Source organism: Vigna umbellata, chromosome 9, assembly GCF_029865625.1.
Source record: "Vigna umbellata cultivar VRB3 chromosome 9, Vumbellata_1.0, whole genome shotgun sequence".
Classification (NCBI taxonomy): Eukaryota; Viridiplantae; Streptophyta; class Magnoliopsida; order Fabales; family Fabaceae; genus Vigna; species Vigna umbellata.
Window position 1 is genome coordinate 32,403,598 of NC_142173.1, and position 24,842 is coordinate 32,428,439.

Consider the following 24,842-nt stretch of genomic DNA (forward strand, 5'->3'; position numbering starts at 1 on the left):
AACAACTATTTCTAGACGGACCGTCCGGACTGTATGAATCTGTGTAGCTACAAGCGTCCTTGCACCCGAGTGGTGTAGTAACTGGGATACACTCGACAGCTGCCACTCGAGGTTAGTCCGTTCTTACGTCGCCCATGTTAACTTATGGACTAAGGACCTCCTACCATTCCCACACATGAACCACTCTCCTCTAAATGAAGACGAGTGTCACGGAATATCAGGATGGACCAAGCCAGCATTAGCATGCCCACAGTCATACTTTACCAAATTCCACATTCAACATATGTGAGTCGTTCCCCCCTGGAACGCTCGTACAACATTCATAAACGTTTAATCATCTCATATAATGTTCATCATTCAAAATCTTTCACTTTTATTTTCATTTTTGTCTTTCAGTCCGAGTATGTAAATAATCAAACTTTCAGCCCTCTTTATAACGAGGACAACCGCGAGGGACGAGACTGAAGAATTTACCCCGTTCCAAAATAAAGTAATACTGACTACCAGATAGATGAACGACCTGTATTAACACGGTGCTCGACACTGTCGGTCGACACAGATGAATGATCTGTATTACAAGGGGGTTCGACACTGTCGGTCGACACAGATGAATGATCTGAATTACAAGGGTGCTCGACACTATCGGTCGACACAGATGGACGATCTGTATTATCAAGGGTGCTCGACACTGTCGATCGACACAGATGAATGATCTGTATTTCAAGGATGCTCGACACTGTCGGTCGACACAGATGGATGATCTGTATAATCAAGGGTGCTCGACACTGTCGATCGACACAGATGAATGATCTGTATTTCAAGGATGCTCGACACTGTCGGTCGACACAGATGGATGATCTGTATAAGGGTGCTCGACACTGTTGATTATAAGTTCTAAGTAAAAGACCTACATAGCTCATGCTCGACCAGAATCCTTCCCAATGAAAGTATTCCAATTCAAAGAAGTTTACTAGAACACCAAACGGTCGAGAACCGTTTAATGTCGGACATACATTATCATAGGGAAGTTGATATTCAAGTTTCACTTACATTCTCTCGTTCCTAAGCATGTATATTTCGTATTCATACACGTCACTCATATCATACATTTCAACCAACATATATCATATTCATTTAGTAAAGCAACGTTCGACCATGCATACTCAATCGACATACATCTCATACATTCAGTTCATATCATGTTTACATACAACATACAAGTATAAATTAAATTACTAAGCTTCCCTTACCTGGATAGCAGTGTACTCCCGAAAAGCAAGGTTTTGTTCGACCTCTAACAGCGTTCTACCCTCAGGTTTCGCTCAACAACTTTCCCTTAATCTAAAACACCAGAAATCAGAAACAACTCAGACCTCTACCCCATGCCTGCAACTGAATCTTAGTTTGCATGTACTACAGAACAAACGTTCAGATCAACGTCCAGAGTCGAGTGACTTACCGGTTACAGAACTAGGATCTGTTCGGTTCGGATTGAAGCTCACGGTGCCAGGAACGTTTCTACGGTTCTGAAACGTGATCGGAGAAGAAGGTGATGAGTTACAGTAAAGAGAAGGTAAAGGCTTCTAGAGGGAAGTTGGAGAAAACGAAAGGTTGGGTTCTGAGGAAGAAGATGAATGGTGCAGGTGAGAGAGAGTTTTCAAAAATTCTAAGTGTGTTAAACTCACGTTCGTTCGAACGAACGTCTCCCAAGTTGACACCTGCACACCAATTCTGAAATGGGAAGCTTCTCCCGCGACAGGTTGCGTGTGTGCATGCAGTGTTTGGTACGTTTTTAATGTTTCAGAGAAATGATGGGCGTGGCTTTCCGTGTATGCCAGAGAGGGAGGGGATCAGATTAGGTAGTGGGTTTTAATGGCTGAGAAATGATGTGGCGTGCATTAATGGTGAGGATGTCAGAAATTATCTTTGCTAAATATCAAGGGTCTTACAATTAGTAATTTAGGTTTGATTTATTTTGGTCTCTTTATTATTTTTAGATTTAATTTGTCTTTCAATTTTTTGTAAGAAGGTTTAATTTGATAATTTTCATTAATGTCGTATTCATACATGTTATGTCAATTTATAAAATTTGTAATTTTTTTAATTTGAAAAAAAAAACATAAAGTACTACATGTTTAGTTATGGTTGTGTGAAAATAACATTAACATATCACACTATCATTATCTAATAGGTGACATTCTATATTTTTTTAATTAAAAATAAATAAATAATTAAAAAAATTACGAACAAAAATGATTAAATTAATTTTTTTAAATAGAAAATTAAATTGAATCTTAAAATAATAAAACTAAAATAAACCAAACCAATAAATTAGCTAAATCACTAATTAATTGTTTTTTGATATTTATATATTTAGTATTTGTATAACAAGTACTTGAAAGTTGTACATCACTTTGTCTAGCATTTTTTAACATTTCCAAGAAAGGAAAGTGAATGAAATTTACCTTTTTAAGAAAAAAAAAACTCACTTTTCTATGTGCATAAGTATTACAAATAACATAAATACCTCGTTTGTCATAAATCTCATCATTACGTTTTGAAAATTAATCATTATAAAAAGTGTGGCTCGTGTTCATTTTTTATCCCACATAAAAAAGTTTATACTTTGTCTATTCTCTAACAACGTAATTCTTTTGGAAAATGTTTTTTTAATAATTTTTTTATAAGATTTTTTTAGGATGGTAATTTAGGATTGGTTCATTTCAAATATATCAATAAAAAAATAATACATATTTTATTATCAAAAAATTATTAATATGATGCAATTTCTTTTATAATAATTCAGATAAAGAGATGGAATAATTAAAGTTTATGCTTGATACAAATTGTGAGTGAGATTGCATTGAGAAGTGTGTTAATTATTGGTTTAGACGGCAGTGTTGAGACGAGAATCAAGCAATACGCCTGCAGAAAATGACTCCATCACCGATTGAAACAAAAGCAATTTGAACACGACAATCCTTTGAAATTGCTTCATTGAAAGCAAGCGATAACAGTCTCCACTCTTGTTTATCCTTCGAAACTGCCTTTTCAGGCAAGGCAACAGTTCCTCCCCACAGTGCGTTATCATATGCAACTATTCCACCAATCTTCACCAATCTCATAACTCTCTCGTGGTAATTCCAGTAATTGTTCTTGTCAGCATCAATGAAAGCAAAGTCAAAACTCCCCTCATTTTCAGCCTGCACAAAATTCCGGAATTGAGAGTAAACGTGAGTCTAAGTTTCAGATATTATATTAAAAAGTGTATTTTAAGTCTAACTTAACCACACTTAGAAAAGGTTTCAACCATGATTCTGATACCATATTAGGAAGTGAATTTTAAACCTAACTCAATCACACAAAACCGACTTATATGATAAGATTTGCACTCCATTTATAATTTAGTGTTATCTTTAGTCGATACGAGATTTCCAACCTCACATTAGATAAAAATGAGAAAATTGAAGACCGTATAAAGATGAAGAATCATTAATTTATTTTCTTCAAATTTTTTATAAAAATCTAAATATGAGTATAAGTTTCATATTAGATAAAAATTTAGAAAATTGAACATGATAATGAAAACCTATTAATCTATTTTCTTAAGGTTTAGGAAAGAAAGTGAGTTAAGGTTTAGTGTAACATCCCAATAAATAGTAATTACTATTAATCAGAACTAATCACATTTACAGAAATTACAGTGCTGTCTTAATATTTACAACAGCTGCTCAAAATAAAAACCGAACGTACAAAGTTATACAGCGTTCAGTTTTCTAACTACCAGGCTTCAAAAATCTGGACGAACGGCCTTACAAAATAAATAACCGAACGTCTCAAAATACCGCACATAAACGCTAGCAATTTCTAAAGAACGAACACTCTACTGTTCAGCTTTAACCTCTACTTCTACCAAGTTGGCATCCTCCAAATTTTCTTCTTCCAGCATTGCTTCAAGGGGTGCCTCACCATCTGCTCACACCCACAACGGATGATCATTGCATTGACAAGACGGACATACAAAAACAGTAGACAACACAAGGAAATTGCAAGGGTAAGCTTAGGTAATTTAATTCATACCACCAACATAAACTTTAACATATAAAATCAATCGTACAAATCAATAACAGTACATACACAAAGCATATTATAACTTATCCAAATTCTCATAAACGACGACTGTCCGGACTGTATGAAGCCATGTATCTACAGGCGTTCTTGCACCCGGGTGGTGTAGTAACTGGGATGCCCTCAACAGCTGCCACCCGAGGTTAACCCTATCAGTCCAAAGTACTCAGTAGGACTAGGGCCTCCTGCCATTCCCACGCATGACCTACTCCCTCTACATGAGGATGAGCACTCACGAAATATCAGGATGAACAGCCATCAGCAGCTTTACCATGGTCATACTACATAACTTCTAACATTCACATCATGGAGACGTTCCTCCTTGGAACACTCGTTCACAATCCAATCCAATAAAAATTCATTCAGAATGTCATTCGTACATTATTATCCATTCCTCTTATTCAGATTTCCATTCTGTGTTCCACTCTCTTAATTTAAACAAAAGTTTTTCACTTAATAGATCAGGATGAATGTATTACAGTACACTGCAATCACGTTTCTGAACAAAAGAAACGAATCATTATCCATTCACGAACGTTAAAACGAATGAGTAATTTAATTGAGATTGAGTCTAGAAGATCAGAGTAATACTTAGGAAAATTCTAAGTATAAAGACTTGAGGTTAAATCAAAAGGACAAACACATTTTAAATATATTCAAAGAATAATCAGAGCATTATTAAATTCGGAAACGAACACTGCCAGTCAATGACCGAACATTAATTCAGAATTTTGAACAAACGCTAGTTACGTTCGCTCACGAAGCAATAATAAGGACGAGCGTTCAGTATAAACCGAACCCTCCTTAGGACGTACGCCAGGTCAATGACCGAGCACCAAAATAGAACGAACGCGCATTTGAACGAACGTTCAGTATCAGACCGAACGCTAACTAGGACGAACGCTCAATCTAAGACCGAGAGCTCATTTGGACGAACGCTCAGTCTAATACTAAGCGCTGCTTATGACGAACGCTGGTAACAAAACCGAGCGTCCTAAATACTCTTCAATTTATTTTAAATGGTTGGACACTCTAAGCTGAGCAGAACGCTCAAAACTAGCTCTACACACAAATAACGCTCGTTCTTAATCAGAATCCTTTCCAAATGAAAGAAATCTTATTCTAAGTTATTTTCCAGGGAAATCGAACGGTATAAGACCGTTCGATGACGAGCGTACATCATCAATCAGAGAAGATCAGATTTTCCAGATTTTTCATTCACATTAACTTCAAAATTTTCATACGATCCATAACTTAGAATTTTTCTTTAACATAAATCTCATACATTACAGAATTCATATTATCATTTCATCAATACAGAATCTTCCATTTTCCAGTTTCAAACATATCATCATCAACATCCGGTTCTGTAACATCCCAACATATAGTAATTACCATAATCAGAATTAATTACATTAATCATATAAAACAGTGCAGTCTTACAATTCTGAACTAGCGTCTAATTGCCGAACGGCATAAACATAAAGAAATAACTAACGCTTAAACAAGCAAGAGTTCAGGGACGAACGGTCTTACAAAACTATAACCGATCGTTCAAAAGAACATAAATAAAACTAACTACAAACACTCGCGAGCGCTCTAAGGCTCTGCTTTAACTTCTACCTCCACCAGGTTAGCGTCTTCCAAAATTTCATCTTCTAGCACTTCTTCAAGTGACGCACCTCCATCTGCTCACATCCACACGGATGATCATTGCAAAGATAGGACGAACGTACATATACAAGGCGACAACACAAGGAAACGAAAGGGTAAGCTTATATAATTTAAATCATACATTAACATATACAATAAACATATCATTCCACGCAAGCACTCGTGTAACATTATATGACTATATATATATATATATATATATATATATATATTTATGACGACCGTCCGGACTGTATGATCTGTGTAGCTACAAGCGTCCTCGCACCCGAGTGGTGTAGTAGCCGGGATATACCTAATCAGCTGCCACTCGAGGTTAGTCCGTTCTTACGTCGCCCATGTTAACTTATGGACTAAGGACCTCCTGCCATTCCCACACATGAACTACTCCTCTCTACTTGAGAATGAGTGTCACGGAATATCAGGATGGACCAAGCCTGGCTTAGCTTATCCACAGTCATACTTTACCAAATTTAATATTCAAATATATATATAGGAGACGTTCCTCCATGGAACGCTCGTTCAAATTCCATACTCATAGAATCACTCAATATAGTGTTCGCAAGGTAAGATCTTATAATTTATCATCATTCTCATATTTAACTTTAAGAGCATAAAAGGACGAACGTTCAGTCCTTTGAAGAAATAGGACGAACGTCTAAAATAAGTACTGGATGGACGAACGTGACTCTCTGTTGGGTCAGTTAAATGAAACGACTCAATTTGAAGGAGTACTGATACTTAGAAAATTTCATAATAAAGATCTTGAACCAGATTCAATATAGGAAGGATGGTTAATAATACTTAGAAATTTTTTTTGAAGGAATTTGCACATGGAAGTCCGATACTAGTATTAGAACGAACGTAAGAATGTGAATATTCAAATACTTGAACGAACGCTATTTACGTTCGGCAGGGAATAATATCGAACGTTCGGTTTAAGACCGAACTCTTTATTAAAGCGGACGCTCGGTATATGACCGAGCACAAATCATGACGAACGCTTGGCAAAAGGCCGAGCGCTCTTTAGGACGAACGCTCAATATGGAACCGAGCTCTCTTTAGGACGAACGCTCAATATTAAACCGAGCGCTCTTTAGGACGAACGTTCGACATGAGGCCGAACGCTATTAAGGACGAACGTTCGACATAAGGCCGAACGTTCTTATTTCAGCATTGTTTAAGTTAAGGCATACGACACTCTATGTTGAGCCGAACGCTCAACATAGTAACTCAATAAAAACGCTCGCTCTCACACCGAATTCTTCCCAAATGAAAGAATTCAATTCTAAGTCTTTTGCAGGGAAACCGAACGGTATAAGACCGTACAGTGACGAGCGTCATTTATCAAAGGGAAGATTTAAAGTTTCAGATTTTTCAAACTTAACAAAATTTTCCAGATTTCAAATTTATAACTTTATAACTTTCATTCCAGATTTAATTGACCTTAAATATCATCATCATATAGATCTCAACATTTTAATCATTCCAACCATACAATAACCATACTCAAGTCATACGTAATCGAATCAACATGCCTTTCAATCAAAATCAACAACATATATAATACATACAAGCAGTGCTCGTTCATGACAGCTCAATCAAACCAGAATCATATCAGATATCAGTGAACATCCATAACAGCTCATACTTCATACAGTTCGTTCATGCAACTCAGATCGTACAACATACAGTATAAATTAAACATATAAGCTTCCCTTACCCGGATTGGAAATCAAGCTTGTCCTAGATGTGAATGTGACTTCGTCCCACTACGCTTTTCTTACGTTCTTGACTTTTCCAAAATAAAATCTAACCATGGAACACGGAACACTTAGAATATATGCTTGCATGCAACTAAAAACCCTATTTTTCCAGAACCCTAAGGACGAGCTACGGAAAGGGGACTTACCAGTTCCAGTTCTTGAAGCTGTTCGGTCCAAAAGGAAGCTCACAGCTGGACGAACGTTCCTACGGTGCTGTAAGTTGATCGGAGAAGAAGGTAAGGAGTTATCGTAGAGAGAAGGTGAACTGGTTCTAGAGAGAAGTTGGAGAAAAATGAAAGATTTTAGGTTCTGGGGAAGACGAAGTGTGCGTGCAAGTGAGAGAGAGAGTTTCTCAAAACTCAGATTTTGTGGATTTCCACGTCAAAACGGACGAGCGTCTCCCAGCCTGCCACCTGCACACCAAACCCTGCTTTGGAAGCTTCTCCCGCGACACGTGGCGTGCTTGCATGCAAAGATTGGTGCGTTTTTAATGTTTCCAGAGAAATGATTTTTTTTTTTTTTTGGCTCAGCTTTCCGTGCACAGCAGAGATGAAATCAGAGTTGGGAGTGGGTTTTTAAGGGGATTAAACATTGATTGTGGTGCAAATTAATTTGATTTGACGCAGAATTATTATTGCTAATTATAGAGGGTTTTACAGGTTCCAAGTATTATCGTTCCAAATCATACAGAATTTCAATCATATTCCAAATCATACATCTCATTCTTTGCATACGGTTCAAACAACATTCATAATATACATCCAGTGCAACTATACTTATTCAGGCACACTCAAAATTCATATATTTCATACGTTTTACACAACCAGTACACTTCATTACTGTCATAGACATCAAACCAGTATTAAATTAAATTACTAAAGCTTCCCTTACCTGATCTAGCAGTGCACTTCCAAATGCTTATGGTTTCTCTAGCGCTCTCACGGCTTTCTACCCAACGAGTCACTCCACGATTTTCACTAAATCTAAGAAACCAAAATGACATAAGGTTCAGACCTATAACTCATGCATGCACACCGGAATTTGGTTCGCAGAAACAGAAGAGGAGAACGTTCAGAGACGAGAACTTACCAGCCACAGAATTCTAATGTGTTCGGTTCAAATGAAAGCTCACAACACCGTGAATGATTCTACGGTTTCTGAAATGGAAGCAGAGATGTTGGTGGTGAGTGATCTTAGAGAGAAGATGAAAACGGTTTAGAGAGAGAGCAGAGAATTTGAAAGCAGAACTTCTGGGAAGAAGATGAAGCATGCAGGAGGAAGAGGGAGAGTTTTCAGAATTATTTTTCTCTTCCCATGCAGAATGAACTCCCCATCCTCCACACGCCACTTGTCTCCCACTAACATTTTCATAATGCTCCAACCGTGACACATGGCAGGCGCATGCAGTGGAAGTGTGAGTGCATTTAGACGTGGCACGGTGCATTAAATGAGGATCAGAGAGTAGATTTGTGTGCTAATTAAATCAGGTTCTCACATTTAGGAAAGAAAGTGACGTGGACTCATATTTTATGAACTGGTAAAGCTGGAGACTCTATGAAGTCAATCTTGTGTTGAACACCAGCCCTTTTAATGAATGGTAGCCCTATCTCATAAGCTTTTCTGTCTGGATCCATCGCTATAATCTACAGCGGCAACCACATAATAAATGAATATGGAGCTAACAACATAACACACATGGCACATAACAAGCAGTATATATATATATATATATATATATATATATATATATATATATATATATATATATATATATATATATATATATATATATATATATATATATATATACATACTAACTTTTCCATCATCTGGAATTGTGAGTGCAGTGAGGAGAAGAGAGTATCCAGTAAAAACTCCAACTTCTATTGTCTTTTTAGCATTCGAAACCTTCAAGAGCATGGCCATTAGCTGACCCGCATCAGGTGCAGCACCCATGAAACCCCTTAAGAATCAAAATCACATTACGTACATAAAAACTTTCCTTATGTCACATTACATATGTCAGAATTTGTTGTCAATGATATGCTTATTAGGTATAGAAGTGATATTCAGGTAACAAAGAACAATTACATGGGATGCTTTGCAGTTGCATTTCTTAGCTCTTTGAGGGTCTCTGCTTCTCGTGGATAAACGCCAGTCTCCAATATATACTGCCACAAGAAAACTGAACTTAAACAGTAGTATAAAATATAAACAAAAATTTTAAAAAAAAAATCATTTTACCTTTAGTAATCCCTCACTCTGCAATATAACTGTATTTGCGAACACTTTTGGCTCAGATACGTTCTCCATTTCTCAGTAAACTCTTAGCACAGCATATTAATTATTTTGGGCTATTCCACCGTTCTTTAATAGTCTCAGTTAATAACGGTAGGAATGTATTATAAGTTTTTTTAGTTAATATCAGTTGCTTCTTTATAATCTTTCAGACAAAGAATGCTTCATTTAGTTCTTGATCACCATCTTTTCATGCTCTTCAGAGACATTTTCTTGGGTACAGATAAGAAAAATTAATGGGTAGATACATGATTCCAACTAGTTTCAACATAATAATATGTATTTAAGTTTTGAAAAAAAAAATATTAACTTTCTATCAACATATATATATATATATTATGATGCCCGAATATTTAGTATGATTCAACATGGGAAATTACACCATACACTATAGGTAAATAATGAGTTTCTCGTGCACCACCACTACATTAATCCAAATGTAATGAGATACGAATCCAATCACGTATCTTTTTCTATTCAAAACTTTAAGATAATAAACGTATCTTTTTCTATTCAAAACTTTAAGATAATAAATTAATGGATTTTCAACCTTACATGATGATTTACTTTCTATTTTATTTGACGTGGATTTAGATTAACTTGAAATTCTATTAAAGTTGTTTCTTACGAGACAGAAATTGCGCAGCGAAGGTATCACAATCAGGTAACTTTGGATGAACATGTGGTACCTTCTCCTTTGAGGGAATATCCTTATCACAATTTAATGGTTTTGAAGTCTCTTCCTTATCTGGTATCATTGCAGTTTTTGAAGGATGCGCAAGAATGACTGAATTTTGTTCAGAAACTCCATCCTCAGAATCACTAGTATCACAATCTAAGTATGCATCTGAGCCACTTCCGCTTGATTCCTTGTTTGCTTCACCCTGCACTTTCTGGTAAGGCTTCACCACATTATCATCACCATTCATGAAATGTTCATTGTGTGGTCCTACCAAGCTATTTTGTTCTCTTACATTAATCTCAAAAGCGCTTCTTCGGAATGTGCTAGCAACATAACCAGCAGAAAGATGTTTGGAAGAATGAAAAGCATATTCTAGAGATAATTCAGCTCTAAACCCTCCTCTACAAGAACTCTGCCATTCACCTGAACACTGCCTTATTAACTTTTCACGGTTGGAAAGTTCAGCAGCTGCTTTTGCAGCCACGCTTGCACGTTCTGCAGATTCTGCAGCTGCCTGTGCAGCAGTTGCAGCATGCTTGAATTCCATCTCCCAGTTATGTCTACCCTTTTGAAAAGCACTCGTGCTTTCACAACACAAGTTTCCAAAATCCACTTCCTGATTTCTAGTACCTGTAACAAATTAAACAACCACGAATATTCACCTACGCAATTACCATCTTACTATGTTTCGCACAAAGTGATTAAAAGAAGTTACCTGAAGAATTTAGTTTTCCATTCTTCTCACAGAAACTTCTAGACTTATCTTGCATTTCTTTAAGTTGACAAGAAGCATGTAAACTAGGATGTTCTTCTTCATCACCAACGAGTGGAACACGAAGTAAATCCTGAGACAATTTCTCATCATTTTCTTCTAAAGACGGTTGCCATTTGTCATTATATTCCTCTGCAATTTCAATCAGTATTCTGATTTTGGTTGGACCGTCTGGTGCTCTGGGAGACAATTTCTCAACCAACTGAACCACAATACTAAATTAGAAAGAAAAGAATTGATAAGAGATGATTTTCAACATGATAAGAAAGAGTAAGAGAGACTTGCCAAACGATTCACACCACATTCAGAGCGTAATTCAACAGCTGCTGAGACAAACTCTTTTCCATACTTAGCCGTAAAATGCTTCTTCACATCCACAAGCTCAGGTATATCCGAACATCTTGGGGACGCAAATATTACACTCGAAATCGCTTCCTTCAAATCCATGGGGCAGTTTCTAGAGTGAAAGAATAGAAAGATAGAAGGATCAATATAGTAAGAATGTATGATCACAGTGAACTTTCTACATAACATCAACACTTTCACAAAGAAACTCTCCCATGCAGTGTTCCCTTTAAATGTCATGATATATAAATACATAAATAAAAAATATTCTTTGAAACACTTAAATTTTTACATTTATTTTTTATATTTATTTGACGCTATTTTTAGTTATTTTTTACTCTCTTTTTTTAAATACAAAAGTTTATATTTTTAAACTCATTTTTGTGTCAAATAAACATAAAAATGTATTTATACATAAGTATCTTCATGTATATTTTTATGAAAAATATTAATGATTTTTAGGAAGAAGCAGCACTAACAAGACCTGAATACTGAAATTATTCCCAACTTAAAATTTTAATCCAAAATTTTAAAAGAATAAATTTATAGTTCTTGTTTTTCTAAAAAATTCTATTTTTTCATTTTTATCCTATATAAAATTTAAAATGATAAAAATAAAATAGGAAAGTATAAAAAGATATTATAAAGTTATTTGGTGAAATTTACAGACTTTTGTGATTCAATCACTGGCAAACGTGCTGTAATAAGTTCACAGTATATCTTAATAAGATCGTATGCTCCCATGGTCTTCTCTTCCATCACCACATATTCAACCTGAAAACACGTAAAGGAGAAGTTAATAAATAATTAAAAGAAAAGAAAAGCAAAAGATATATATGGAGAATAACCTTTTCTTATTTATTCATCATTCATTATTTATTCCCCTTTTTAGCTTCTTGGAAATTACTTTTGAAAGCTGAGAGTATAAAATATCATAAAAATGTGTCTTTGTCTTTTTACAAAATTTATTGAAAAAAAAATCATATATGAGAGTCGTTAAGTAAAAATAAGAATCACAGATTTTAAGTGGACGTTTTTTTTAAGACTGATTTAGAGTACTATATTTTAGTGGTATTTTAAGAAAATTAAAATTGCAACATTTAAAACTCTTTCTAAAAAAATAACTGGGGGTAACTGTATAAAGAATTGAAAAAAAAAATCCATAGATTTAACTATACACTATATTTAAAAAAAATGTAGTATTACTGCTTTGGTCTCTTTACAAGTTATTTTTTATTTTTTTTCTATTTTTACCAATAATACGTTAACATATTCCAATAAATAATTATTTAAATTTTTTATATTATCTAACTCTGTATTTAAATATTATATTATAATTATATATAATTATAACACTAAAATATAATTATATAAATAAATTATTTTTTAAAATATAATAATAACTAATTAATTTTCTTAACACAGATTTAAAAAAAAAAAAAACAACTCGTACATATACACAAATATAAGACTAGATTTAAGAGAAATGTATTGATAAACTACACTTTAATTATATTTTAAAAGAAAATAATCATAATACATATGAATGAATACTAAAATTCAAATGTCTGAACATTTTAACATTAGTAACCGGATTAATTAAAACAAAGATGAGAAAATACAAAATTGCATTTCTAAAAAAACATATATTAAAAATGAATATTATTAATTATCCTTTTAATTTCTTAACTTTCATGTAAATTTATATTGGTCATAATCTTTGTACTGATTTCATCTCTGTCATCATATAATAAATTATTTAACATTTATTTATAAAATTAAAAGTTTTTGACATGAAAATTTAGAAACTGAAATTGAAATTAAAAATAAACAGAGAAGATGATAGTGATTAATTACCTTGACTCTGGCAGCATGGTTGTGGCCAGAGCGAAGAAAGTCAGCCAATTCTTTCCGGAGATTCCACACATGCAATTCGCTCTTGTTCTTCAAAAGATACAACCGTGAAACCGCAAGCTTCAATGCGGTTTTGCTGCATCATCACAAATCAAACTCAAATCACCATAATCTTCTTCTATAATCAAACACTGCACAAACATCATAAGTTTTCTACCATTTTTTCGACTTGAAATGCGTAAACATAGCTTCTACGACACTGTTGCTGTTTGTTTGTACCAAGTAAATTTTATTTCACTGTTTTAATGGACCTTTGCGTAAATATATAATGGTAGGAAACTTAGAGGGGTTATTGTAAAATAATCAGAGAATAAGACCTTATATGTAAACCAATTGCTGTAAGAAGTTATTCTTATTTAATTGCATATAAAGCTTGGTTTGACAATTGTGAGCATTAGATTGAAGTAGCATTATACCTTATGACAGTCGAAGAGAGCTACAACACTCAATTATGAATATTGTATTGTTACTGTTGTTGCTTGAGTCACACAAAAAAAGACTTTGTTTATTACCTCATTGATGCTGACAAGAACAATTACTGGAATTACCACGAGAGAGTTATGAGATTGATGAAGATTGGTGGAATAGTTGCATATGATAACGCACTGTGGGGAGGAACTGTTGCCTTGCCTGAAAAGGCAGTTTCGAAGGATAAACAAGAGTGGAGACTGTTATCGCTTGCTTTCAACGAAGCAATTTCAAAGGATTGTCGTGTTCAAATTGCTTTTGTTTCAATCGGTGATGGAGTCATTTTCTGCAGGCGTATTGCTTGATTCTCGTCTCAACACTGCTGTCTAAACCAATAATTAACACACTTCTCAATGCAATCTCACTCACAATTTGTATCAAGCATAAACTTTAATTATTCCATCTCTTTATCTGAATTATTATAAAAGAAATTGCATCATATTAATAATTTTTTGATAATAAAATATGTATTATTTTTTTATTGATATATTTGAAATGAACCAATCCTAAATTATCATCCTAAAAAAATCTTATAAAAAAATTATTAAAAAAACATTTTCCAAAAGAATTACGTTGTTAGAGAATAGACAAAGTATAAACTTTTTTATGTGGGATAAAAAATGAACACGAGCCACACTTTTTATAATGATTAATTTTCAAAACGTACTGATGAGATTTATGACAAACGAGGTATTTATGTTATTTGTAATACTTATGCACATAGAAAAGTGAGTTTTTTTTTCTTAAAATGGTAAATTTCATTCACTTTCCTTTCTTGGAAATGTTAAAAAATGCTAGACAAAGTGATGTACAACTTTCAAGTACTTGTTATACAAATACTAAATATATAAATATCAAAAAACAATTAATTAGTGATTTAGCTAATTTATTGGTTTGGTTTATTTTAGTTTTATTATTTTAAGATTCAATTTAATTTTCTATTTAAAAAAATTAATTTAATCATTTTTGTTCGTAATTTTTTTAATTATTTATTTATTTTTAGTTAAAAAAATATAGAATGTCACCTATTAGATAATGATAGTGTGATATGTTAATGTTATTTTCACACAACCATAACTAAACATGTAGTACTTTATGTTTTTTTTTTCAAATTAAAAAAATTACAAATTTTATAAATTGACATAACATGTATGAATACGACATTAATGAAAATTATCAAATTAAACCTTCTTACAAAAAATTGAAAGACAAATTAAATCTAAAAATAATAAAGAGACCAAAATAAATCAAACCTAAATTACTAATTAAGAAAAAAAATCAAATATAAAGATAAACAACTTATAAAACACTTACAAAATGTATAAATGCATATATGCAAACCTAGAAATTATTATAGGTATAACTATGAATATGTTGAACTAATTATCGGTATTATATAAACAATTGAATATCACCTATAAATATTTGTTTAACTAAACATATGAAACATATAAATATAAATCACACGTGATAGCCAACCAAATTCTAACTTGTGTATGGATATATTTATTTTTAATATATTAGACATCCAAATCCATTCGATTTGAATTAATATTATTTGAAATTATTATTTTTGGATAAATCAATTCAAATTTATTCAATTTAAATTTTCTTATTTAACCGAGTATTTCAATTACCATTTAATTAAAAAAAATATTTAAATATCAAATAATACTATTTAATGACTAAAAACATTTGTAGTCAACATTTAATAAAATTGAAACAAGCTAACGTTCATGTTAATAATAATAAAAAAATCAATATAAAAATTAACCAAAACAATAATTATGACTGGCTTAGGTAAAAAAAAATTAATTCACATATGTCAACAGATAATTTTGCTAGCTTTGGCCAATAAATTCTTGGTATATCAAGTAAGAAATAAACTAATTTGCAAAAAAAAAATCATAACAATTTATATAAAAAATAAATTTTATCGATATTAATAAAAAAACGTGATCGAATTAATTAAAAAGTAATCATCTTAATAATATTTTAATCTCCCAAACTAAAATTAAGCCGAAGAGAAAATATGAAAACTAAATATATAAAGTAAAAAACATGAAATTTTTTAAATTTGTTCTTTTTAAATAAAATTTTATATTTTATATTTTTCACTAATTCAATTACTCATGAAATTTTAATTTTTTATTGTAAGTTAAAATCCTTCTTTAAGGTCAAAGAATGTATATACTAATACTATAAACACATTTACCGTACAGAAAATAATTATCTTTGGATAATCTTTTGGAAAAAGAAAACACTTTTCAATTTATTGAATTTTCACTTTTACCCTTATTTGAAAGTGACATTCCCGCTTTTGTCCTACTTTGAAACTTCTTGAAAATGCAATCCGGAAATACAAAATGTATTTAGGAAATATTTAGTTTATGAAAAAAGAAAATATATTCCTGATTTTTTTTTTCTGGAAATCTTTTTCAAAAGATGACTTCAGAGATTTATTTTCGGAATAATAACTTATTTGAATGATTTTTTTGAAGAAAAAAGTTTTTTTAACAATTTTTTAGATAATTTTTTTATAAGTTGTGATTGATTATTTAAAATATACGAAATAAAAAAATAATAATACATAATTTATTGTCAAAAAAATTATTAAAATATAATTACTTTTTTTTTAAATATTTTCTTTTCTATCATTATTTCCCGTCACCTTTCTTTTTCTTCTTGAATCTCTAGATAAAAGGGAAAATATTATTTAAGACACCTAAATATTTTTATTAATTTAATTTTATCTTTTTTTTCTTGAAAAAAATGCAAAATTTAATATTTTTTAAGATCATTTTTACTTTTAAATTCTATGTTAAATAAATGTAAAAGTGGATAAGTTACTCTAACAAAAATAAATAAAAGCTACGAAAAGGAACAGTTAAATAAATGAATTTGGTAGCTGTGTTGAAAACGTGGGTTGCTGTTGCTATCATGGTGTTCCTGTCGGTGGCATCCAATGATTGCGAAAGGGAAGGAGAACAACGACCTCTGGTGGTTATGGTGATAACAGTGACATGCATAAGGATGAGCAACTTCTCACATCATTGTTATAAAAAAAGGTTGATAGAGTAGTTTCCATCCTCTAATGACGTCATCGGCTAAAACAAAAATTTTGTAACGTAATTGGCACCTTAATCGGGTACTGGCTTCCCTCGAAGAAGAAACATGAAATAAACCTGAAGGTGACAACAATTTTAACTTTTTAAGAAAGTTTAGTTATTGAAAAATTTGGTAAAATTTAGAACTTCAAAATACCCACATAAAAGGACAAAGGTAGTTGAATCATTCAAGACATATTCACACCGCCTTCATTGCTTGTTGAAATGGTGGTTGCGACCTGCAACCTCCGCTTCACTTCTTTTAAAATGGCCGAAACAGGGGACGCATTGTAAGTCCAACACAAAAAAAAAAACAAAGAGAAAAACAGAGGCTTAACAAAGCATAGAGAAATGTCCGCTAATCCAGCAATACTGCAGAGTGAGAAGTTGACCAAGGTAGGCTTATCGTTCAATATGTCTGTAACCATTCCAGACGATGGAAAGGTTTGCACTTTTCTTTGTTATTTGGTACGTTTAATATGTCTGTTTTATGTCACCAACTCCATTGTCTGTGTGGTGTAGATTATAGCCCTGGATCCAGATAGAGAAGCTTATGAGATAGGACTACCATTCATTAAGAAGGCTGGTGTAGAGCACAAGATCGACTTCATTCAGTCTCCAGCTCTACCTGTTCTTGATAAACTATTAGAAGACGTGAGTATGATTCTGTGTTGCTGTCATGTTACTGACATAACAATGTCATATTACGAGACAGAAAATTGTCTATAATAAATTAAGACCCTAGTTTTTGTTTTTTCTTTTGTTTCTTTCTCCCTTGTACGTAAGAGGATCTAACTCCTTTTACTTTATAGTTAGTTTTTGTTTGATATTTGGGTTCTGTTTCTTCTGTTACAGGATTCAAATAAGGATAGTTTTGACTTTGCCTTCGTTGATGCTGATAAAGATAACTACTGGAATTACCACGAGCGGCTTCTTAAACTGGTGAAGATTGGTGGGTTAATAATCTATGATAACACCCTCTGGGGTGGAACTGTTGTCTGGCCTGTAGAGGATGTTCCAATACCCAAAAGAAAAAACAGGCAGGCTGTTGTAGCTTTCAACAAAGCAATTGCAGATGATTCTCGTGTTGAAATTTCTGCTGTTTCAATTGGTGATGGCTTCACTATTTGTAGGCGTGCGCAATGAACACCATTTTCGAATGTTTTGTACTATGATCCAAGTTAACTTAATGTACCATGTTTTTGGTTTTTCATTCTGCTTTTTCTGTGGGTGGTTAAAATTGATTTCCTCAAACTGTGGGGTTTCTGATTTGACTGTAATGTGAATCACCGAGTGTTGCCATTTACGATTAATAAAATAAAACGTCTGATTCTTTGTGAGAAAACTCAATGTCTCTAAACAATTGAAGATCACCTACAAATATTTGTTTAACTAAACATATAAAACATATAAATATAAATCACATGTGATAGCCAACCAAATTCTAACTTGTGTATGGATATATTTGTTTTTAATATATTAGACATCCAAATCCATTCGATTTGAATTAATATTATTTGAAATTATTATTTTTGGATAAATCAATTCAAATTTATTCAATTTAAATTTTCTTATTTAACCGAAATTACCATTTAATTAAAAAAAATATTTAAATATCAAATAATACTATTTAATGACTAAAAACATTTGTAATCAACATTTAATAAAATTGAAACAAGCTAACGTTCATGTTAATAATAAAAAAAATTCAATATAAACATTAACCAAAACAATAATTATGACGGGCTTAGGTAAAAATAATGTCTAATTCACATATGTCAACAGTTGGCCGATCAATTTTTAGTCTATTGTAACACTCCGATTTTTGAGATATCACGGTGTAATTTTTCTTTTTTAGAACATAACCTTTCCATAAAATATTCATTAATGCAGAAGCTAAACATAATTATAAACATCGCTTGAAGTCTTTAGAATATCACTTTTACATAAAAAAAATACCAAGTTTTAAAACTTTTAAATACAAAATACTAAATTCCCAAAACAAAGATTCCAACTCTCGTAAGCTACTTCGATCCGGTCTTATCTGCAAGACCATATACTCCCGTACAAGTACGATCATTGTAGGTGGAAACCACAATCACAACATGCAAAGGTGAGCAACTAGAAATAACATCATAGCATGTAACATAGTAAAACAACATGAAACACAAACCATAACTAGTCATGGTAACATATCTCCACTCATAAATAATATCACAATCACTCCATTCATAAACCAATGTCATTTTCTTGTACTTTGTCGTCCCTACCTGTTACGCAAAACAGGACGATTCGAGTCGTCCTCTATCGCAACTTCGGACTATGTCCCCGACTTTTCAAGCCTTTTGGGCGAGACATTCACCTCCTTGCGCAAAAGGAAGTGACGCTCGAATCTTTGTCTCTATACGAGAGTCAACATCCTTATCGTAGCGCAATTCGAAAAGCTCACACAAACGCCAACAGTATGAGGAAAATGACATAGTTTCATGTTCACATCACAATTCCATACACCATCTCATTATCACACGTTCCTCCACAAATCATAAGATCTATCTTACTATTCTCAAAATATACATAGTCTCAACAATATGCATTGCTCACCAATCACAATACTTATAATACAAACTCAATACTTTTCATACATAGTCTCAATACTATACATTAACTCATCAAACACAAGGTTTTACTACACTATATCAAATATTACGACTTGATATACAAGACCACAACACCTTATAAAAATACTACGACTTACACAGACATATAAAATTACTACAACTTTTATAAAATACCATTACAACACAAAAATATTCAACTTTTATTATTTTATTTATACATAATAATTCCTCATATTAAATTATGAAAATCATCTGTGTCATCTCTTAACTTATAAATACTCGCTAACAAAACAGCAAACTACTTTTATTATAGTATTATATAATTAAATTTTGTGCCAGTCAAGAGATAAATCAATTGCCAAACTTAATAATTCTCCTATTTATATATATATATATATATATATATATATATATATATATATATATATATATATCATAATATAATATAAAAAGAACTTTAAGTTATCTTAACGGTTCCAGTATTTAAACCAAACCCCAAATTTCCCTCTTCTCACTTTTCTTTTCTTTAGTAGAATCTACACCATTCAATGCCAAAAAAAAAAAGTAAAAGACTAAAATGTACACTTCTCATTCTACTTTTCATGCACCCCTTTAAACATGTAAGAGGAAAGCAAAATAATCCATACACTTAATAAATATACCCCTCTCATATAGAAAAGTCAACTTTCTTCTCCTATTTTTTTCTCTCTCTCTCTCTTCACTTTTTACGTAAGGTAATCTCTCTTTCTTCATTTTGTTTCTACTCACCAAACAAGTAACCTCATCTCATGAAACTACCCTTACTTCTCCCACATAATCCTTCACGCACATACCTATATTATATATTTTATCACAACCCCATTCTTCCTTCCTCTTCACCTATATTCATCTTATACTGCACAGGCTCATTATAACGTAAAGAAAATATCTTAAACCTTACATATCCATGATATATCCTAGCTACTCCCCTTACCTGGATTTCAGTAGAAAATTCTTAGCATTCTTATTCCCACTCACTAGCTCATGGTGGTGCAAGGGATAAAATCTCTCTCTCCAGCACTCTCTCTTTTGAGGTGAAAGGATACTACTACGGTTTATTCTCACGACTTCTGAATGTGTTTTTATTGGACTTGACCTACTATAGTTTTTAACACCCTCTCCTACTACTCTCAAATCTTACCAAAAATAATTTTCTAAAATTAAGGAAACCAACTGAAATTATAATGCCCTACAAAACTTCCACGAAGCAAATTTCTTCTCATTAAAAAAATATAACAACGTCATGCAAAAGGTAAATGAATCTATCCCAACCCAACACTATGGCATACAAAAATAAAAGAAACAAAATCGACTCTTTTCAATTATTGGTTACACCAGACGCTGTCCCACAAGACTACTACTATCAGCACCACCTCATTTACCACCAGAACCCATTCAAATTGTTGAAATAATAACACAAATAATATTATATGAACTTTACTTTAAGCATTTTGGAAATTTATGATAAAAACAATTACTAATTAATTTTTATACAATTCTAAATAATTTTATCACCCAATAACACATCATAAATAAGTATTTATTTATAAAAGGTATTAAAATAAAAATAAAAGTTATTTTTATTTTATCCGAATTTTACATATATCAAGTAAGAAATAAACTAGTTTGCAAAAAAAAAAATCATAACAATTTATGTAAAAAATAAATTTATCGATATTAACAAGAAAACATGATCGAATTAATTAAAAACTAATCATCTTAATTATATTTTAATCTCCCAAACTAAAATTAAGCTGAAGAGAAAATATGAAAACTAAATATATAAAGTAAAAAACATGAAAATTTTAAAATTTTAAAATAAAATTTAAAAGTTTATATTTTTCACTAATTCAATTACTCATGAAATTTTAATTTTTTTATCAAAATAATATTTTTTTATTGTAAGTTAAAATTCTTCTTTAAGTCAAACAATGTATATACTAATACTATAGACACATTTACCGCAAAGAAAATATTTATCTTTGGATAATCTTTTGGAAAAAGAAAACACCTGTCAATTTATTGAATTTTCGCTTTTACCCTTATTTGAAAGTGACATTCCCGCTTTTGCCCTTATTTGAAACTTACTTCTCGAAAATGCAATCCGGAAATAGAAAATGTATTTCGGAATTTTGTTTCTGGAAAAGGAAAATATATTTCTGATTTGTTTTGGAAATCTGTTTCAAAAGCTGACTTTTGATTTTTTTTTTTGAATAATGATTTATCTCTTCCAGAAACACCGAAATATGTATTTTTTTCTATCAGAATCTATTTTTTCCGGTCAACTTTTTCCCCTTTCCGGAATCGATTTTTTGTCAGTCACGTATTCTTTAAGAAAAATAAACAAAAGCTACCACAATCAAGAGTTAAATAAATGAAGGAAAATATATTTTTAACAATTTCTTTTAATAACTTTGTTAAAGAAATGAAGGAAAATATTTTTTTAATAATTTTTTTGATATCTTTTTACAATTCTTACATCGTGATTAATCTGTTTGAAATATTTTTTTAAAATAAATTCAAACAATAACATATAAGGTAATAACATATTTCAAAAAATTATAAAAAGTTATTAACATATTAGAGTTCATAAATGAAAAAGTGGTTGTTTATTGCTGCCATGGTGTTAGTCTTGGCGTCGTCCAATGACTGCGAAAGGGAAGGAGAACATCGACCTCTGGTGGTTATGGTGATAACAGTGACATGCATAAGGATGAGTAACTTCTCACATCATTGTTATAAAAAAAGGTTGATACAGTACTTTCCATCCTCTAATGACATCATCGGCTAAAACAAAATTTTGTAATGTAATTGGTACCTTAATTGGGTACTGGCTTCCCTCGAAGAAGAAACATGAAATAAACCTGAAGGTGACAGCAATTTTAACTTTTTAAGAAAGTTTAGTTATTGAAAAATTTGGTAAAATTTAGAACTTCAAAATACCCACATAAAAGGAAAAAGGTGTTTGGAATCATACAAGACATATTCACTCCCCCTTGATTGTTTGTTGAACAGATGAAGGAGTGGGGGTTGCAACGTGCAACCTCCGCTTCACTTCTTTTATAATGGCCGAAACGAGGGACGCATTGTATGTCCAACACAAAAAAACAAAGAGAAACAGAGGCCTAGCAGAGCATAGAGCAATGTCCTCTAATCCAATAATACTGCAGAGTGAGAAGTTGACCAAGGTAGGTTTGTCGTTCAAACAGTACTTTTTCCTTGGTTTCATTTTCATAAATTATTCAATCCAACAATGTTGTGGTAGTATATACTGGAGACTTGTGTTTACCCTCGAGAAGCCGAGACTCTCAAAGAGCTAAGGAATGTCACCGCAACACACCCTTGGTAATTATTCTCTGCCACAATTCTGTCTCAAGACATGTTAACATTATTAAAATCAACAAAGACAAAGTTTGCTATCATAGTTAAGTTAAGGTCTTGGTTGAAACTCGAAAGACTGCTATAAGTTTCAGTTTTTGGTACGAGGCTTAGTTAGAATTATAACCTATTTGCTTTTACATTGCATCTTGTAGATTTGCTTCTTTTATGTTTCTTGTTTTTAGCTTCTACATCGTTTTAATGAATTTGTGGTGTGGTTATTGTGTTGATCGTGGTCCCCATTCTCAGAATCCACCTAGAGTTTTTCATTCATCTGAATATTTGTGTTAGCAGTGTCCGTGCTCAACTAGTAAACATTAAAGGGCTTTGTTTCTTTAATTTAGTTACCATATCCAACATCAGGAAACTGTTTGTGTTATACCATTTTCACTATGCAAGGGATTTATGGGCGCTGATCCTGATGCGGGTCAGCTAATGGCCTTGCTCTTGAAGCTGTTGAATGCTAAAAAGACCATTGAAGTGGGAGTTTTTACAGGATACTCTCTTCTCCTCACTGCACTAACCATTCCAGACGATGGAAAGGTTTGCACTTTTCTTTGTTATTTGGTACGTTTAATATGTCTGTTTTATGTCACCAACTCCATTGTCTGTGTGGTGTAGATTATAGCCCTGGATCCAGATAGAGAAGCTTATGAGATAGGACTACCATTCATTAAAAAGGCTGGTGTAGAGCACAAGATCGACTTCATTCAGTCTCCAGCTCTACCTGTTCTTGATAAACTATTAGAAGACGTGAGTATGATTCTGTGTTGCTGTCATGTTACTGATATAACAATGTCATATTACGAGACAGAAAATTGTCTATAATAAATTAAGACCCTAGTTTTTGTTTTTTCTTTTGTTTCTTTCTCCCTTGTACGTAAGAGGATCTAACTCCTTTTACTTTATAGTTAGTTTTTGTTTGATATTTGGGTTCTGTTTCTTCTGTTACAGGATTCAAATAAGGATAGTTTTGACTTTGCCTTCGTTGATGCTGATAAAGATAACTACTGGAATTACCACGAGCGGCTTCTTAAACTGGTGAAGATTGGTGGGTTAATAATCTATGATAATACCCTCTGGGGTGGAACTGTTGCCTGGCCTGAAGAGGATGTTCCAATACCCAAAAGAAAATACAGGCAGGCTGTTGTAGCTTTCAACAAAGCAATTGCAGATGATTCTCGTGTTGAAATTTCTGTTGTTTCAATTGGTGATGGCTTCACTATTTGCAGGCGTGCTGAATGAACACCATTCCCAAATGTTTCGTGCTCAATAAACACCATTTCCGAATGTTTCGTGCTGTGATCCAAGTGAACTTAATGTACTGTGTTTTTGGTTTTTCATTCTGCTTTTCCTGTGGATGGTTAAAATTGATTTGCCTCAAACTGTGGGGTTATTTGACTGTAATGTGAATCACCGAGTGTTGCTGTTTACTATTAATAAAATAAAATGTGTGATTCTTGGCCTACAATGGAACGTCAAGTTTGGTATCGCAGAAATAAGGTGGATACCTAAATTAGTCCAAAAACAACATCGAGGACACTTCAATCTCACAAGAAAAACTAACCATTGAATTTCTCAAGATTATAAGATGAAACACTAATACACAAAATAGCTAAAAACATCTACCGAATATAATTTTGAAACCTCTATAGA

The 24,842-nt window shown here is 32.4% G+C and overlaps 4 protein-coding genes across 5 annotated transcripts; 2 read left to right on the plus strand and 2 right to left on the minus strand.

Moving 5' to 3' along the window:
* Window positions 1–2,792: 2,792 nt before the first annotated feature.
* LOC148193251 (putative caffeoyl-CoA O-methyltransferase At4g26220) lies at window positions 2,793–9,895 on the minus strand. Its single transcript, XM_088098765.1, has 7 exons — window positions 9,810–9,895; window positions 9,657–9,736; window positions 9,384–9,528; window positions 9,101–9,208; window positions 6,154–6,160; window positions 5,767–5,783; window positions 2,793–3,203 (listed from the first exon to the last, which is right to left on the minus strand). The coding sequence occupies exons 1-7, from the start codon at window positions 9,876–9,878 to the stop codon at window positions 2,913–2,915; spliced, it is 717 nt and encodes a 238-aa protein (XP_087954891.1). The 5' UTR covers window positions 9,879–9,895; the 3' UTR covers window positions 2,793–2,912.
* A 579-nt stretch (window positions 9,896–10,474) lies between these two features.
* LOC148193252 (uncharacterized) lies at window positions 10,475–14,093 on the minus strand. The gene is made up of 6 exons (XM_088099393.1): window positions 14,089–14,093; window positions 13,520–13,652; window positions 12,333–12,436; window positions 11,603–11,774; window positions 11,261–11,519; window positions 10,475–11,175 (listed from the first exon to the last, which is right to left on the minus strand). The coding sequence occupies exons 1-6, from the start codon at window positions 14,091–14,093 to the stop codon at window positions 10,475–10,477; spliced, it is 1,374 nt and encodes a 457-aa protein (XP_087955519.1).
* Window positions 14,094–17,330: 3,237 nt separating this feature from the next.
* LOC148193253 (putative caffeoyl-CoA O-methyltransferase At4g26220) lies at window positions 17,331–18,457 on the plus strand. Of its 2 annotated transcripts, none has more exons than XM_088098407.1 (3): window positions 17,331–17,595; window positions 17,674–17,805; window positions 18,007–18,457. In XM_088098407.1, exons 1-3 carry the CDS (start codon window positions 17,503–17,505, stop codon window positions 18,295–18,297), a joined length of 516 nt encoding a protein of 171 aa, XP_087954533.1. In that variant the 5' UTR covers window positions 17,331–17,502; the 3' UTR covers window positions 18,298–18,457. The 2 variants fall into 2 exon arrangements, with proteins under 2 accessions (XP_087954533.1, XP_087954534.1); XM_088098408.1 differs by having other exon boundaries at window positions 17,333–17,547.
* Window positions 18,458–22,936: 4,479 nt separating this feature from the next.
* On the plus strand, window positions 22,937–24,657 carry LOC148193254 (putative caffeoyl-CoA O-methyltransferase At4g26220). The gene is made up of 5 exons (XM_088098410.1): window positions 22,937–22,996; window positions 23,074–23,150; window positions 23,582–23,729; window positions 23,808–23,939; window positions 24,141–24,657. The coding sequence occupies exons 1-5, from the start codon at window positions 22,952–22,954 to the stop codon at window positions 24,429–24,431; spliced, it is 693 nt and encodes a 230-aa protein (XP_087954536.1). The 5' UTR covers window positions 22,937–22,951; the 3' UTR covers window positions 24,432–24,657.
* The last annotated feature ends 185 nt before the right edge of the window (window positions 24,658–24,842 follow it).